General features: G+C 41.2%; 1 protein-coding gene across 8 annotated transcripts in view; it reads left to right on the forward strand.

Annotated features, from left to right (window-relative positions):
- nrxn3a (neurexin 3a) overlaps positions 1 to 15,351 on the forward strand; it is a 147,177-nt gene that overhangs the window by 58,900 nt on the left and 72,926 nt on the right. For all 8 annotated transcript variants that reach the window (XR_004213417.1, XR_004213418.1, XM_031866738.1 and 5 more), the window contains 2 exons: positions 10,118 to 10,419; positions 13,920 to 14,081. Coding sequence is in view for 6 of the 8 variants with exons in the window: in XM_031866738.1 (XP_031722598.1) it covers positions 10,118 to 10,419; positions 13,920 to 14,081 (464 nt within the window). In the remaining 2 variants the exon portion in view is untranslated. The remainder of the gene's footprint in view (positions 1 to 10,117; positions 10,420 to 13,919; positions 14,082 to 15,351) is intronic.

The raw sequence follows: 15,351 nt of genomic DNA on the forward strand, positions 1-15,351 counted from the left end.
GTGTGTGTGTGTGTGTGTGTGTGTGTGTGTGTGTGTGTGTGTGTGTGGGATGGGGCTGGGGGGGATTGGGATGTGGCAGTGAATTAAAGCCCCCAGGGATGAAGCCAACCTTGCTGTCATGCCTCAGAGAGTCCTGTAAGAGTAGATGGGGTCATCCTTCACTTCTGCATATGTGGGAAGATGTGCACATGTGAACGTACACACATGCCTCATGTACATATGCATGCACACACACACACACACACACACACACACACACACACACACACACCTGTGAGGAGGGATTGACTGAGGCCTATGTAGAGGTTCACACTCAACCACACAACAGTACAGTTAACGCTGCAATGAGTAGTTAAAGTCTCCATAGACAGTGCCAGTGTAACAGAAAGGAAAAACAAAAAGACATTTAAAGACACTTAAAACTAGGAGCATTTGACCAAAGTGAGGCAAAGGACAATGAGAAGAAGAGATGCTAGTGCTGGAAGAAAAAGATTGTAAGTAAGTAAAAATAAGTGAATATGAAACATGGGGTAGGAAATATGGAGCAGTATTTGACATGGGAACGCGGAAGTACAGAGGTGAACCACAACATGTTCTACTGGTGCTGAGATATAGTGTGCTGGAATGTTTAAACAGCTATTAATGACTATACATGTGCATATACAGATGGCTCCAAAATAAGCCGTGAAGACCTGAACAAACATCCCGGTACACATACATACATACATACGGTATGTACACAGATGTGCTCATGGCAATGATTCATTAATCATTAATGCAACAATGTTACTTATGAATCAATGCTGGGACTTTCTAATTGAGGCTGCTGGTTTAGAGTAATGAAAGCACTTAAAGCACTGGTCTTTTCTGTCACCATGTGATTTTGATGACACTATTTCTCACTAACCTGACTTTAGTAGGAAGAAGGGAAGTTTATCAGATTTGAGAACATTATGTTTTGTTTTTCTTGAGCTTCACATACGCTTACATTTAAACATATATATTTGGGGCTAAACATCTGGGGCTTAAGCCTCAACAACATGACCCGGCGACACCGATGTTAGGAAGTTTCCAGAGCTCAGGATCGACATGTATTGACGGTCCATCAAGTGCTTGTTCATTGAGCTGTATGAAGGGTCCATGTTCTATTCTACTGTACAGATCATTCCAGCAGTGTGTTAATCCATGTTGTTTATCTTTAGTGCTCATTTTATACATGTTCCATATGGGATTATCCCTACTCAATGAAACGATGGTGTCAGTATTGGTCATTTTGCTGAAGAGACCGTGGAGCAGGATGGGGCCCCTCTCACTGCTGACATCCAATATCAATGGACACTAATAACTGACTCAGTTTATCGATCTTTATCCCTGAATGTGTGTGTGTGTGTGTGTGTGTCAGCCTCCACTCTCTTGAAACCATCAAAATGGCAGCAAGTCTTCCCTTTCTTCCTCAGAGCTAATGCCTCAGTGGCTCCATCCCCCCTCCCGCCTTTCTGTTTCAGCTGCACACCGCCGTTAGGTGCAGACATCTCAACGCATCATTGGTCAAGCCACCAAACAAATGGAAATCCGCCAGCATGCTGAAATTACTGATGGTTATCTCCTGTACACCCCCCACCCCCCTTCTCCTCCCAACACCACCACCATTTTCACTGACTCCCTATCTTCAGCCCCTTCCCTTGTGCCTCTGTCTCCTTCAGCCATTCTCCATCACCCAGCCTCCACTCAGATTACTGTCTCCTCCATCCCTCTCTCCATTTATCTTCCATCCAAAGGCTGTGCATTCACAGCTTCTCACAATAGAGATGCACAGAGGATCAAACCAGATCAAACAGTTATTAAAAGGAATGGGTGCAACCTGCCTTATTAGCCGAAATGTAACAAAATATGCATTACGGTTTTCCTGTAGCAGTCCCTAGTATGTTCATTACAACGCACACAATAGCTGGTGGATAATCTAAATGCCATTGTAATAATTTAGCTATGTAAAGAGCCCCACCCACACAGTAAGCTAAACTAAACAACACAGAAGTTACCATGTCTTTGCCTTCTTAAACAACATGTTCCTATGTTGACGGATTATATTCACATGACTGTGCTATAGTGAAGTTATTGCATGACTTATTATTTAAATTATTTCTTTAATAATATAATATTTGAAAAACAACAACCATATATTAAAGAGGGTAGTTGGTTTATTTGTTTCCATATTGCAACAAAGCGCAATAATGACAACTACCATAAAATCTTAAAATTGTTCTCTTTAAATTAAATTAAATCATTTTCATTCAAATAGTTCATTTCATTTAGTCCACATGTTCTCAACCACTGGGCCAGTGCCCACTGGTGGGCCTCAGAAGTACAGTGGCTAAATTCTATTAAAATTAGAAATGTGGGGGGAAGCAGGTGTCATCAGCAAATATTAAATATATATGAATAAAATGATAATACATATTGATAAAAACAGGGCACAACAATTCTGTAGGTGCAGTTTCTCAAAAAGGCATTAAAAAAAGTATTAATTTCCAAAAATAATTAATAATTATATTGAATATGATTTAATTTACATTAAATCACCTTGGTTCACCACTTTTCTTAACAAAAGGGAAAATAATAATGTAGTCTCATAAATTATAATAAACTATCAATGTGGAACAAGTTTACAAATTTCACTTCATATTCTCCCATTCATGTTATAATCTGTGTGTGTGTGTGTTTGTGAGTGCATATGCATGTGAGGAAGCAGTGTGTATGTGGACGTTGCTTGCTTCACAGCATCTTTTCTCTTTTTTTGCCACCTGAGCCCCAGCGGCCATTATGCAGTAGGTGTGAGATCATAATGCGCTCGCTGGGGCGCGTAATAACTTATTTGGTGTGTGTCCACGACTAGTGTGTGTGTGTGTGTGTGTGTGTGTATACATACAGAAAGCTGGCTACATGACTGTATTGATCTACATCAACATCATCCAAATGCAAAGTTGCTAAATGTGGCATGTGATCCAGCTCTGCTCTCACATGGATTTCTTTCCATATTGTTCGCTGGTTCCAGTTTTTTGTTTTCTCAAAGGCTAGATTTGGCTTAATGCAAGTTTATTCTCACTACTACAACCTTTTACGGCCTCTCTACCAGAGCACCAAATTAGTCACAGAAAATAGTCCCCAACAAATGCACTTTTTCCAACTGTTATAGTACATTTTATTAAAGAAGCAATATACAACATTCAGGGCATCAATATCTCGTTAGCGCCGTTCGCACCGTTAGCTACAAGCCGCCAACCCAGGCGTCGCCATGTTGAGAGCCGTTGAGAGGCAAAGTGCTCCCAATCTCTTATTATGCACTTTTAAAAACTACACTCAACTGTTTTTGGCAAATTCTTTAACCTAGATATTTGTGAACTATTTTTAAAATATTTACTTCTTCAGTAGGAACCAATAGGCTGTCAGAGTAGGAAGACCGACACATTGTTGGTTTTGGTCTTTTCATCTTGACAATAAGAAAAACAAAACACAAAAAAGCATCAAGATGTATGCTGCTTAAACTGTCATGCCACGCGCTATTCTATCACTTATATCAATCAATACTGCTCTGAGAGTGTAGACGGTTTCTTTCTGTTTTCCTGAAGCAACTAGATCTGTATTGTACAACTGCATCTGCAGGAATACAGCTTCATGTGGACCCTCTGAGTGGCTTTAGGTCACTTTGTGTAGATTTGGGCAATGGCAACTGGACAAGGGTGCAAGTATATACTCTTAATGATTAGAGGAGAGATGTAGATGAAGTATTGGTACAGAGACCAGACCATTAACTGTAATTTCACTAATTTCACTTTAACAGGGTATTCCATTGATGTAGCATTGAACTAATAAAGTTGGGAGACTTCTCAACTTAAAACATCTTTATTTGCTCAAAAGAAATTACTAAAAACAAAGATGATGTATTTTTAAAAAGTCATACAAAGAAAATGAATTCCTCCACATGTCTGGCTGTTGTAGAAACTGTTGTCAGTTGTTTTAACAGCAAAAACTAAATTTACTTACTTTAACTTTAACTAACAGTTTACACACTGATTTGCTATTTATGATATTCAGCCTGAAAAAAGCAGGAACCATTCACTACTGGCTCCTTCAGTAGCCAATAGTCTCTTTTTTGTGGAACAACACCCACACAGTAAATAGTCCATAATAAAACTCAGGTCCATCAGGAAATTAGGTTCAGCGAGATCCAAGCTCCCGCCCCGGTTTAGTATGGGTCTCTAGACGAGGTCTGCAGGTCCGGTGAGGAACCTATGGATTCACATTAGTGGGTAGGCAGCTCCTCTGCTGGCCAGGTGAACGAGCCGCTGCCCTCCTTCCTCCTTTGTCAGTAACAGCACGCTTTGCGGTATCCAGTCCAGACGGGCCCAGAAAAAGTCCACCAGCACCGCTTGCGTCTTGGCCAGCAGGTGCGATGGGGGGTCCGCACACGCTAGTCAATGCCACAGCACAGAAGACACCAAGTCGTCAATCTCTAACATGAGATCTAAAAGTCTGCAGGGAGGCCATCAATGCCAGGAGCCTTGCAGCTTCCGCCTGCAGCTTCTCAGCAGAGATGGGCCTCCAGCTTTGCACTGGCCTCCACTGTGACCCCGAGCAGGCCCTTGTAGAACCACTACTCCATCTCCGGTTTCTCCTTTTTGAAAAGCTTCTCATAAAAAGCAACTGCACGAGTAGGGATGCACGAGTCTTCGCTGTCCATTGTTACTTTCAGGGCCAAAGACAGAATGAGAGGGAGCATCAATTTTGGCAACATTCTGAAACCAAGAGCAATCCAGAGCACCAAGCAGGTCGGACAGAGATGACTTTTTTCTTTTGGGAACTTTAATATGTTCCCTTCTCCTGTGGAGGCTGAAGCAGCTGACCAGCTCTCACCTGCTCTTTCCGGGCACAAACCAATCAGACGCCCCTCGGTTCGACAGCCGAAGCATTTCATTTTTAGGTTACATGCACAGTATAAACAAAGTCAACATTAACCCTAAATACTGATATTCTGCACTGTTTTTAAGATCAATGAAAGCTTGACTTGCTTATGATTAGGAGAGTTACAGCTGATGGGGATCATGTTTATCAGAGAGACTAACTGTGTAACTGTGTCGAGCCAGCTCCTTCTCCTACAATGCATTTCTTAGGAACAGGGACACGTTTGAAATAATCGCCTTTTAAGCAGGGTTTACAAGTGACAACATAGATGTGAAAGGGCCTTAAATCACTACTTCGCTCTCAAGCAGCTGATTCACTTTCTCTGTCCTGTCTACAAAGATCACAACACCGCTGTACATCCGGGACACAGATTTTACCGTCATAGCCAACAACATCCGCTACATTTAGACTACGTTCTTCCACTGAACAGCCAACATCTGAAGAAGGTTTGATGGCGTGTCGGTGTGTCAGATTGCCTAAGCCAGGGCCTCCGCCTTTGCAGTAGATGTGTTTAAGACTCAGCATAGATTCCTTTTGATCAGGGTTCAGTGTACTGTGGCCTTCTGTCACGTAGCCTGGCCAGCGGAGGGCGACTAACCCCTAATTGTTAGCTGTATAGGAGAACAATTGTATTAAACAAAAACAAGCCAGTTAATGAACTAAATTCTTTTCACAAGTAGGTGTCAGGTTCTGATGTTCTTGAATTCTTCCACTGGTCTCTCCAAAGTTCTTCTTTTAGTCTTGACCAACATCTTTTGACCCAGAAAAGGTTTAAACAACTGGCACAAGTAGTCAGGAGTTTCTAGGGGCAAGTCCTGTCACATTTGGTGAGGTTACTTTTGGGATCAGCTTAATACTTCTCTCTGGCATAAGCAAAAGATATACTCACTTCACATCTCTTCCAAAAAAGGTCTGTAATATAATGCACTTGTCTCCAGCATCAGCAGGAGTACTGCTGGCATGACTGTTTTTGTTGTCAAGAGGAGTAAGTCAGGAGTAGGAGGAGTCAGTGTGTAGATAGCTTATCACTTCTGAGTGAACTGCACGAATCACTAGGCAGGTGAAAAATCACTCCATAGTGTTTTACCGCAGAGAGGCCCTGCTTTACTTCCAGCCTTTAACCCTCATCCTACCAACATATTAACATACAGGGACTTCCTACTGTATAAACAGATTCAATAACTGTAAGTGTGCAATCAACACATGTCATCCTCAATTAATTTATTGTGTAAAATGAAAACGGAGCACATGAGGAAATCAGTGTCAGTTGCATCTGTGTCTGTCTCCTTCAGAATTAAATGACAGACTCCCTACCCCCTGATAGTGTGTCATAATGTAATTTTGTATCTATTAAAACTCAAAGGCTGCAGCTGGGTGAGTGAGTTGATGGAGCAGGTACAATGTTAGCAAAGCCTAACACTAATCGATCCAAACTCCATTCAGAAAACAAGCATTTTAAAAGCTTTGACCTAAAAAAACTATGAACTATTAAGACATTTTATTTCAGCATCCTTTTTATCCTGCTGTTTTTAAATTATAAAAACAATGTGTTTATTTTGGGTTCATACAGCTGACATGTGGCTTGCTAGATACCGTGAATACGGCGTTCGGTTTCCAAGGTTCAAAGCAGCAACAGGGGTATGTTTGCTCATGTTCGCTCATGTTCAATGTCAGTAATAACTAGAAAAGGCAGGGCAGGTAAGACTGTGAGGTCACCTCTCAGTAGGTCTTGCAGAGATAATCATCAATTCATGTTCATAACTCAATTTGAAATTCTCCAGAACAACACACTGTAGCATATACTCTACTCCCTCATCATCATCATCAGTGATCTATGTGTGTTGGATGAGTCTACTTTGAGGAAACGATGCCTGAGGTGTCTGTGTGAAAGAGATGAAATCAGTGGCCATTTCGTTTCATTTGCCCACCGCACCCTTTTCAGTGTTGGTGTGCGTGTGTGTGTGTGTTGGGGGTGGTGAAGCTGCACTCATGCAGATCCTCGTAGTGTCGTAGTGGCTGATGGATAGTGTTGTGACTGAGCCCACAGTCTTAAACAACAGTGAGTTAATTGAAGATGATCTCCAGATAACGAGTCCTGACTGGAACATTTCTCTGTGTTATCCCTCAGCTCTACTGGGCTCGTTTCTCTCTTTCTTTCGCCACTCCTCTGTAAATACGGCATTTGGTTTCCCAGGTACAAAGCAGAAATTGTGGTTATTTAGGCCGTGACTGATGAAAGATTGTCTACGTGGAGGTAAGGCCCTCCTCCTCTCCGGTGTGTCTAGCACGAGTGAACAAATAAACACAAATGATCCCACGGTCAAACTTGCGTGAGTAGCGTGATGTGAAAATTTGCGTTGCTTTTGGTGTGAACATAAGCGACTCACTAGGCTTGCAACTACCGCCAATGTAAACCCAACCGTGTCATTATTACACACACAGTCACTGAGCATAAGTGAGAGATGGTCCACACAGGGCCGGTGGGAGGGGAGATGGATGGGTCAAACAAACAGGAGGCCGCTGTTCTTGTCCCATGTGAAACTGATTTGTTGCGTCAGTCGTTAGGTCTGTGAGTCGTTAGTGTCGGTAGGCACGCGACTTACATGAGTCGCTAATCGTGTGAGTCGTTAATCAGTCAAGTTAAAGTCAACCACGCTTTTTTCCTAAACCTTACTAAAGGGTTTTGTTGTCTTAACCTAACTTCCTGTGAAGACAGAAGTTTATTTCTGAAAAGTCACTATGCATGTTACAAGTGTATGTTGACGCGCCATCTCTGACGCATCCAAAACTGACATTGGAGGGGAACTTGGAGCATCATAATTTGAAGCTTACTCACTAAGTGTATCCTCCAGTTCATAATGCATTAAAAAAGCTGGTGGGAAAATGTCTGGAAGAGCGCTTTGTTAGATAGCATGCAGCCCTGTTATTTAATACTTGATTGTTGTCCTATCATTGAAGGTGTTTCGGGAGTAAGACCAAATGCAATGTAAGATTGTCGTACCAACAGTGAGATAAGATATCAGATGTGCGGTTAGAGGGAATGTGGATGCGCTCCCAAGGGAATTTGGGTGAGCTGTGCTTTCTGAGATACGTGGCTTATGATTGGAATCTACATTTCTATACTGGTCATTAACCAAGGGCAAACCAACTCAGTGTTACATTTAGACCTCGACCATGTATGTCATACCTTTAAGGAGGTATGTTTGCTCATTTTCAATGTCAGCAATAACTAGAAAAGGCAGGGCAGGTAAGACTGTGAGGTCGACTCTCATCATCAGTGATCTATGTGTGTTGGATGAGTCTACTTTGAGGAAACGATGCCTGAGGTGTCTGTGTGAAAGAGATGAAAGCAGTGACCATTTTGTTTCATTTCCCCACCCCACCCTTTTCAGTGGTAGTGTGTGTGTGTTGGGGGGGGTGAAGCTGCACTCATGCAGATCCTCGTAGTGGCTGATGGATTGTGTTGTGACTGAGCCCACAGTCTTAAACAACAGTGAGTTAATTGAAGATGATCTCACAGATAACGAGTCCTGACTGGACCATTTCTCTGTGTTATCCCTCAGCTCTGCTGGGCCCGTTTCTCTCTTTCTTTCTTCACTTCCCTGCTTCTCTTCTGTATTTCACTTTTATCAAGATTACAATCATTTCTTCCGTCTTCGCTTCTCTCTGTCTCATCGCAGGCATAACCACTGTGTCCTGAGCAAGCTATTTGACAGGAAATGGCAATTTTACTGGGAGGATTAGGCCTTTGATGTTGTTAGATGATAGCTATCTGCGATCTCCCTTTACTTCTCCCATTGCCTGCATTCCTCTTCGGCCAGGGTGGCTCTGTGTATTTGTCATTTAGAACGGCCCTCAATCATACGGGGATATTTCTTGATTCATAGTTCTTTTAAATTTAATTTAAATTATATAGCGGCAAATCATGACAAAAGGCACTTTACAACATTTTCACTCCATCTCTTAATAGTTCAGCCTTCTGCTTGAGTTCACCGCTTAACCTTCTATTTACTAATAATACTACTAATATTAACAGTTTGAGGGTTTTCGAGGTGACAACCATTACTGGTCTTATTTAACCTTATGAACCTTTTGTTTATCCTTTCAATGTCTACAGTCATTTTCTGGTTGAATTGAGAAACAATCAAAATGGCCACACACCTTGATTATTACATTATTAGGCTAATAATGTAATAATAATGTATCAGCTCTGTAAAGAAATTGAAATAAAAACATGTTTAATTGCTACGGTATGTGGTTTGAATCAAAGCATTCACAGACTTGACAATGACTGTCAACTGTCTTATAAAGACTTGTGACTTGGACTTGCCCTCAAGAACTTGAGATTTGATTTGATACTTGCTTTGACAGGATTTGAGTCTTGACCTGAGGCCTGTCCTATGAAGCAGGATTTGGGGTTAGTGACATAACTTCAGGGTTAACTCTGAGTTTTTAGTCCTACGACGCTGGTTCACTTAACCTGCTGTTATGGTTGTGTTGGAGACACAGATCAAGTCCTATAAAAGCACTGCCTACTGATCAGGTTTCGGTTCATGGATCATAAGATAATATTACACAAATATGAAAAAGGGAAAGTCATAATTCAGACTGAAAGTAACACAGTTTAAACTAATAAGTTAAACAATACTTGTAATCAACACATTAACCTGACTGAATACACAGATGTAATTATAGTCAGATCTATCGTGCTCTAGATGTTCAGGGATATTATAATTGTGTTAGTTTACACATTCACACAGTTACTTTCATTCTGAATAATGTGTTTAACTTCTTTGTACTTGTCCATGTTTGTGATTGGTCAGATACTGCTAACTTTATGTGAACCTCAGAGGCAGATTGAGAAACCCTGGGTTGATTTACCGAGTTAATATCCAGGTTTGAATGACTGCCTAGATGAATCGCGGTTGTTGGGGTTAGTGAAGCCAGATAACCAGAAGATACCCTCGGTATGATTAACTCACCTTCTAGTACGGGGCACTGGACTTTCATCAGTCTGATTTAAGAAGAGCTCTGGTTCCTGCATCTAATATAAGATATGATCCTGAGGAAAGTATTCAAATCTAAACTGCTATGTTTTTACTGCTAAATATGGGCTTTATTTGAATCTGTCCTTTCCTCTTTTTTCTTCTCACCACAGCCAGGGAAGAGAATGTAGCCACTTTCCGTGGCTCAGAGTACTTCTGCTACGATCTCTCCCAGAACCCCATCCAGAGCAGCAGCGATGAGATTACGCTCTCCTTCAAGACGTGGCAGCGCAACGGCCTTATCCTCCACACCGGCAAGTCAGCTGATTACGTCAACCTGGCACTGAAGGACGGCGCCGTCTCCCTCGTTATCAATCTGGGCTCCGGAGCCTTTGAGGCTATCGTGGAACCAGTCAACGGGAAGTTCAACGACAACTCGTGGCATGATGTCAAAGTGACCCGCAACCTCCGGCAGGTAAGGCATAGGGATGGTTAGGCAAAGTTTTCTTACATCTCATCTTATTAAGATTTGGTTGATTGGTAAGTGGGTTCACAGGTAGATAGTTAGACAGGTAGGTAGGTAGGTAGTTAGGTAAGAACACAGGTAGGTAGGTAGGTAGTTAGGTAAGAACACAGGTAGGTAGGTGAGAACACATAGTGGTAGGTGGGTAAGTAATTAGACAGGTAGGTAGGAGGGTAAGTAGACATGTAGGTAAGTAAACAGGTAGGTAGGTCGGTAGGTAAGAACACAGGTGGACAGATAGGTAGGAAGGTACGTAAATAGACAGGTGGGTAGTAGGGAAGAAGACAAGTGGGTGGGTAGGTAGGTAGGAAGTAAGAAGACATTCAAATTTCATGGAACATGCCTTGATAGATCTAGACTTTTCTATAACACATATATCACTTTAAAATATTTTTGAGAAAGACAGCACACATGGTAGAACCTTGGTAAGGAGACAGACCACAAACATCTTTACCTCTGGATGCTTTTCAAATCCATTTTAACATTGCCTCGGTTTCCACCTGTTAACCTCAACCCTTGTCTGTAAGTAAGAAGTGACTTACAGAATGAAATGAACCATTGTTTTTACTAACATGTGTACTAACTCATTCACTTTTCATCATTTGGTTTTCATTTGTTTTAATGTATTAACAAACATTCTGGTCAACTGTGTAAATTCGTTTCTTACCCACCCCACCTTTTTGAAAAGCACAAAGGGCAAACAGGCAATGGACGCGCTATGGTAAACACACTCCATTGTATGGTAGATATCATCATTATTATCCTTTTTTTAGTTTGCTGTGTACTTTTCCTCTTCATCTTCTTGGACTTTAGTACATAGAGATTCCATTCCCCCACGAAAAAGCAATGGTATTTCCCGGCTTTCATGTTTGTTTTACTTGTCCTTCTGTCGTTCTCCTGGTTGCTTTTCTGCTTTCCTTTTTATCGTCATCCTCTTCTTTAGTCGCACATAACATTTGCTCCTCTAGGGTTTTACTAAAACTCTTTCATTGCAGATTTTTCTGTTAGGGTGTTTAGATAACTGTTAAGAAGCATATTACAACCAAAATTAGAGAGAGACAAAATCCACACTGAAAGTCTGAAAATAGTTTCCTGTGCACTACAGCATATGTGCATGACCTGACATGGACTAAATCCACCTTACACCAGACTCACATTTTATCACACTCCTGAACAAGTGAAAACTAGAGATAACTAACAGTGCATTGGAAAACTTGGTAGCCACCAAATCCACCTGGGCTCGAAATACAAATTGTCTGTGTACATGCACTCGTGTATGAAACTTTTAAAATTACTTAAATCAAAAACTTTGTTGAGTGTACTTGTCCTTATTTCTCGGCACTATCACTGTGGCCGGATTCAAAAGAACTCCCAAATCGACCGCTGTGCAGCCAGATAAAAATGTTGACATTGTATGTTTCTGTTAATCACGGATACATTAAATGAGGCTGTTTTTTGTTTGTTTTTTGCATTTGGTCGGAGCAGTGTTTTAGTACTCGTTATTGAAAGTTACGTGGTATAATAATGAGTATAACAGGTCAGAAAGTCGACTGAGGGGTGGGAGGGAGGCGGAGATTGTAGGGATGGTTGGGTCAAAAAAACACGATGTCTGTTCATGTCCCGTGTGAAACCAAAAGTCAACGTTGACTTTACCCTTGTTATGCAACAGCATTGTGCTTCTTAAGTAACATTATGTAACTTTGCGCAAGACAGGGTTGTTTTTAATTATTTATTACACTAGTTATGTTATTACATTGTTAGACTATTATTTTAATACAAACCATGATGTTTGTCGAACCGTAACCAAGTAGTTTTGCAGCCTTAACCTACCTATGTAATTTGAGTAAAGTGAAACTATTTCCAATTGTAAATGGCCTTTTGGCCGCTCCGAGAACGGGTACCATAACAACACAAATAAGATGCTCATCAAAATCCAAGCGGTGGCTGACTTGACCAATTTTTTGGGGGGCTTTCTGCCTTTATTGGATAGTGATAGTCAGGAAAGGGGGAGAGAGAGAGAAGGGGGGGTCAGTGTGTGACAGTTGGCAGCCCTGAGTTCTGTCCACTGGTGCATGTAGAGCAGAGAAATACTGTATGTGCACAGCTAAAATGTATCATGCACTACTGTGGATTTGCACGTGGTATTTGGAGCCCTAGCCACTAACACCACAAGCATTTTGACTGAACAATAATCATACACAGATGTGACACACTTGGGAAGTCCACAAAGCACTAGGAGAGGACGTTTACTGTTGTAAATAAATGTTTAGATGGTAGGTAATTACAATATAAACTTACAACAGTGGATGATAATGAAGATTGAAAGAGTAGACGTGGTTTCAGTATAGCACTTGGTTAAAGTAAGCTAAGCAGCAAGTGATTGCTAAGAATTAAGTAGTTTAAGAAGCCTTTATTAAATAAATACATTGATAATATAATGAATCATTACATACAAATAATTCAGTGTTTGCACCCATTGGTGGTTTACTCAGGTTCAATTGTGGTGAAGTGGGAGAAATATGACTTTATAACAGTTATATATTATGTTCTTTATTTAGAATATTTGTTTATTTATTTAATTTAGTTCTCCTTAAATTGATCACTGGAGCAAACACGTTTGAAAATGCACAACTTTTACTTTGAAGGCGAGCTGTCTCTGTTTATGGCCCTCGACTTCCTTTACTCAATAATCATTATTAAAGGTGGATAGTGGCAGCATCGGCTATCGAACAACGAACTCACACGTAGCAGAATACATTTACATTAACACAAGTAGACCAATGACATTAGGTAATACCCCTAAACTGACATTGTTCATTATACAACGTGAACAATGGCAAATGAATTATACTTCGTGCATGGACCGTCAGAGCTTGGAGGTTTTTACTACATGACTGATGTCCTGCACTGTTGGTGTGTCCTCTGCCATTCTGTGTGTCCTGTCTGCATGTTTGCATTCCATTTTGTGTGGCTTGATACTAACTCCTCCCTCCTCTCCGTTGGTTTGTGAGTGTTCTTTGTCTGCCCCTGAATGCTACTGCTGTTATCTTTATTCATTTAATCACATATTTAGACACAAAAGGAGATCAATAAAACCAGTAAACACCACATCGTTTGTGCATTATTAGAACTACATGATGAAGAATACCAATGCATGTTTGTGAGTGTCTGGAGCTAAATTCACCCTGTTTGAATTTTTATTTTGACATTTAACTAACCTTTTATACCTGTTAAAAGTTTCAACTTCCACAAATAGCATCTACTAACTTACATCAAAAATGAAGAAAATGATGGGCTGTCAGATTATCTTTATATCTGTAAACACATCACCAGGTCTGAGATCTATAATTTACACAGACCCGAGTGAGTTCTAAAACACGAGACAATCTTCGATCCTGACAATCCAAGAAAAACATTATATTTCACACTCACTGTTCATTTCTCTCTGTCAGGTGACAATATCAGTGGATGGGATTCTGACCACCACAGGTTACACCCAGGAGGACTACACCATGTTGGGCTCTGATGACTTCTTCTATGTGGGTGGAAGCCCCAGCACCGCTGACCTACCTGGATCTCCAGTCAGCAACAACTTCATGGGTTGTCTCAAGGAGGTAAAGTACCTGGCTTGTTGGAGTGAAACGAGCTGCTTGCGATCATTACTTGCTAAACAGCTCATGCCGATCTGTCCATACCATCTCTGAGACAAAACCTTGGCAGTTTAGCTGCTAGATGTTCCACTTCCTTTACCGGTCTCTGACTTTGCCTGACTAGTGTTTGGTGCTGGGCAGGTATTGTACAGTGGGTTTATTAGAGCTTTTTTGCTGCCGTGTCTGATTGATGAGAGTAGTGTCATGAACCATTCAATAAATCTACATGCCATGAAAACAAAACAGTGTGCCTGATCTCACGGAAATATGTGAAATGACCACAACCTCTTAACAGCGTATTGGGTGGTGCAGGCACCTAATGTGTTAAAATGACATGTCAGTGCCACAGGAACAATGCCAATGGACAGACATTTAGGATCCCTTTTCATGGTGGACACACAAATTCCCTGGTTCAGCAGAAATAAGTTTGGGTCAAAAATCTACAAAGGGTGGAGGTCAAACCCAGGAGATTAGTGTCCGTGTCCTGTGTGAAACCAAAACTCAATGTTGAGTTATTTTAAATGACGTAGGCTACGTATGGGGCTAATGGAACAAATGTAGTTCTTTTAACCCAAACCATGCATGATCTTTTCTTTCCTAAACATTACCAAGTGATGTTGTTGCCTAAACTTAACGTTAAATAGTTTCTGTGGTGGCAGCACATAGTTTCACACATTACAGGCCACCACAGTGTAATGTGCTGTTAGAGGGAAGTTTGCATTATATGAAGTGTGGTTGTATGAGGTACTTCTCCATAGTCAGTGTATTATTACCTACTGTAGGTAGAGTTTGGAGAAACAGACAGGAGTACCAGAACAGGAGTAAGGCAATGTACTGCTGTGTACGTATTTGAGATGCCTAAAAGTGCATTGGATTTTCATTCATTAAACGTACGCTATATTTAGAATATTTTCCAATGGGGAGCTGAACTGAAAGTGAAACTTATCTATGCTCTCTTAAAAGCCACCAGACCCAGTTGACAAAACACTATTGGCTTCTTCAGCAGTACAATGCTTTGCTCCTGTGCTGGTTTTCTTGTCTGTATACTGACTATGGAGAAGTACCACATACAACCACACTTCGGATAATCCCAAACAGAGGGCGGGAGCTACGACCATGCCGTTGGCCAGGACGGCGTTATCAGCTGTAACTGCCGTATGAGAGCAGTGCAGAGCAGCAGCACGCTCGAGAGAGAGAGAGAGAGAGAGAGAGAGAGAGAGAGAGAGAGAGAGAG

The sequence above is a fragment of the Anarrhichthys ocellatus genome, unplaced genomic scaffold (genome assembly GCF_004355925.1).
Source record: "Anarrhichthys ocellatus isolate YVR2014 unplaced genomic scaffold, GSC_Weel_1.0 scaffold36, whole genome shotgun sequence".
Classification (NCBI taxonomy): domain Eukaryota; kingdom Metazoa; phylum Chordata; class Actinopteri; order Perciformes; family Anarhichadidae; genus Anarrhichthys; species Anarrhichthys ocellatus.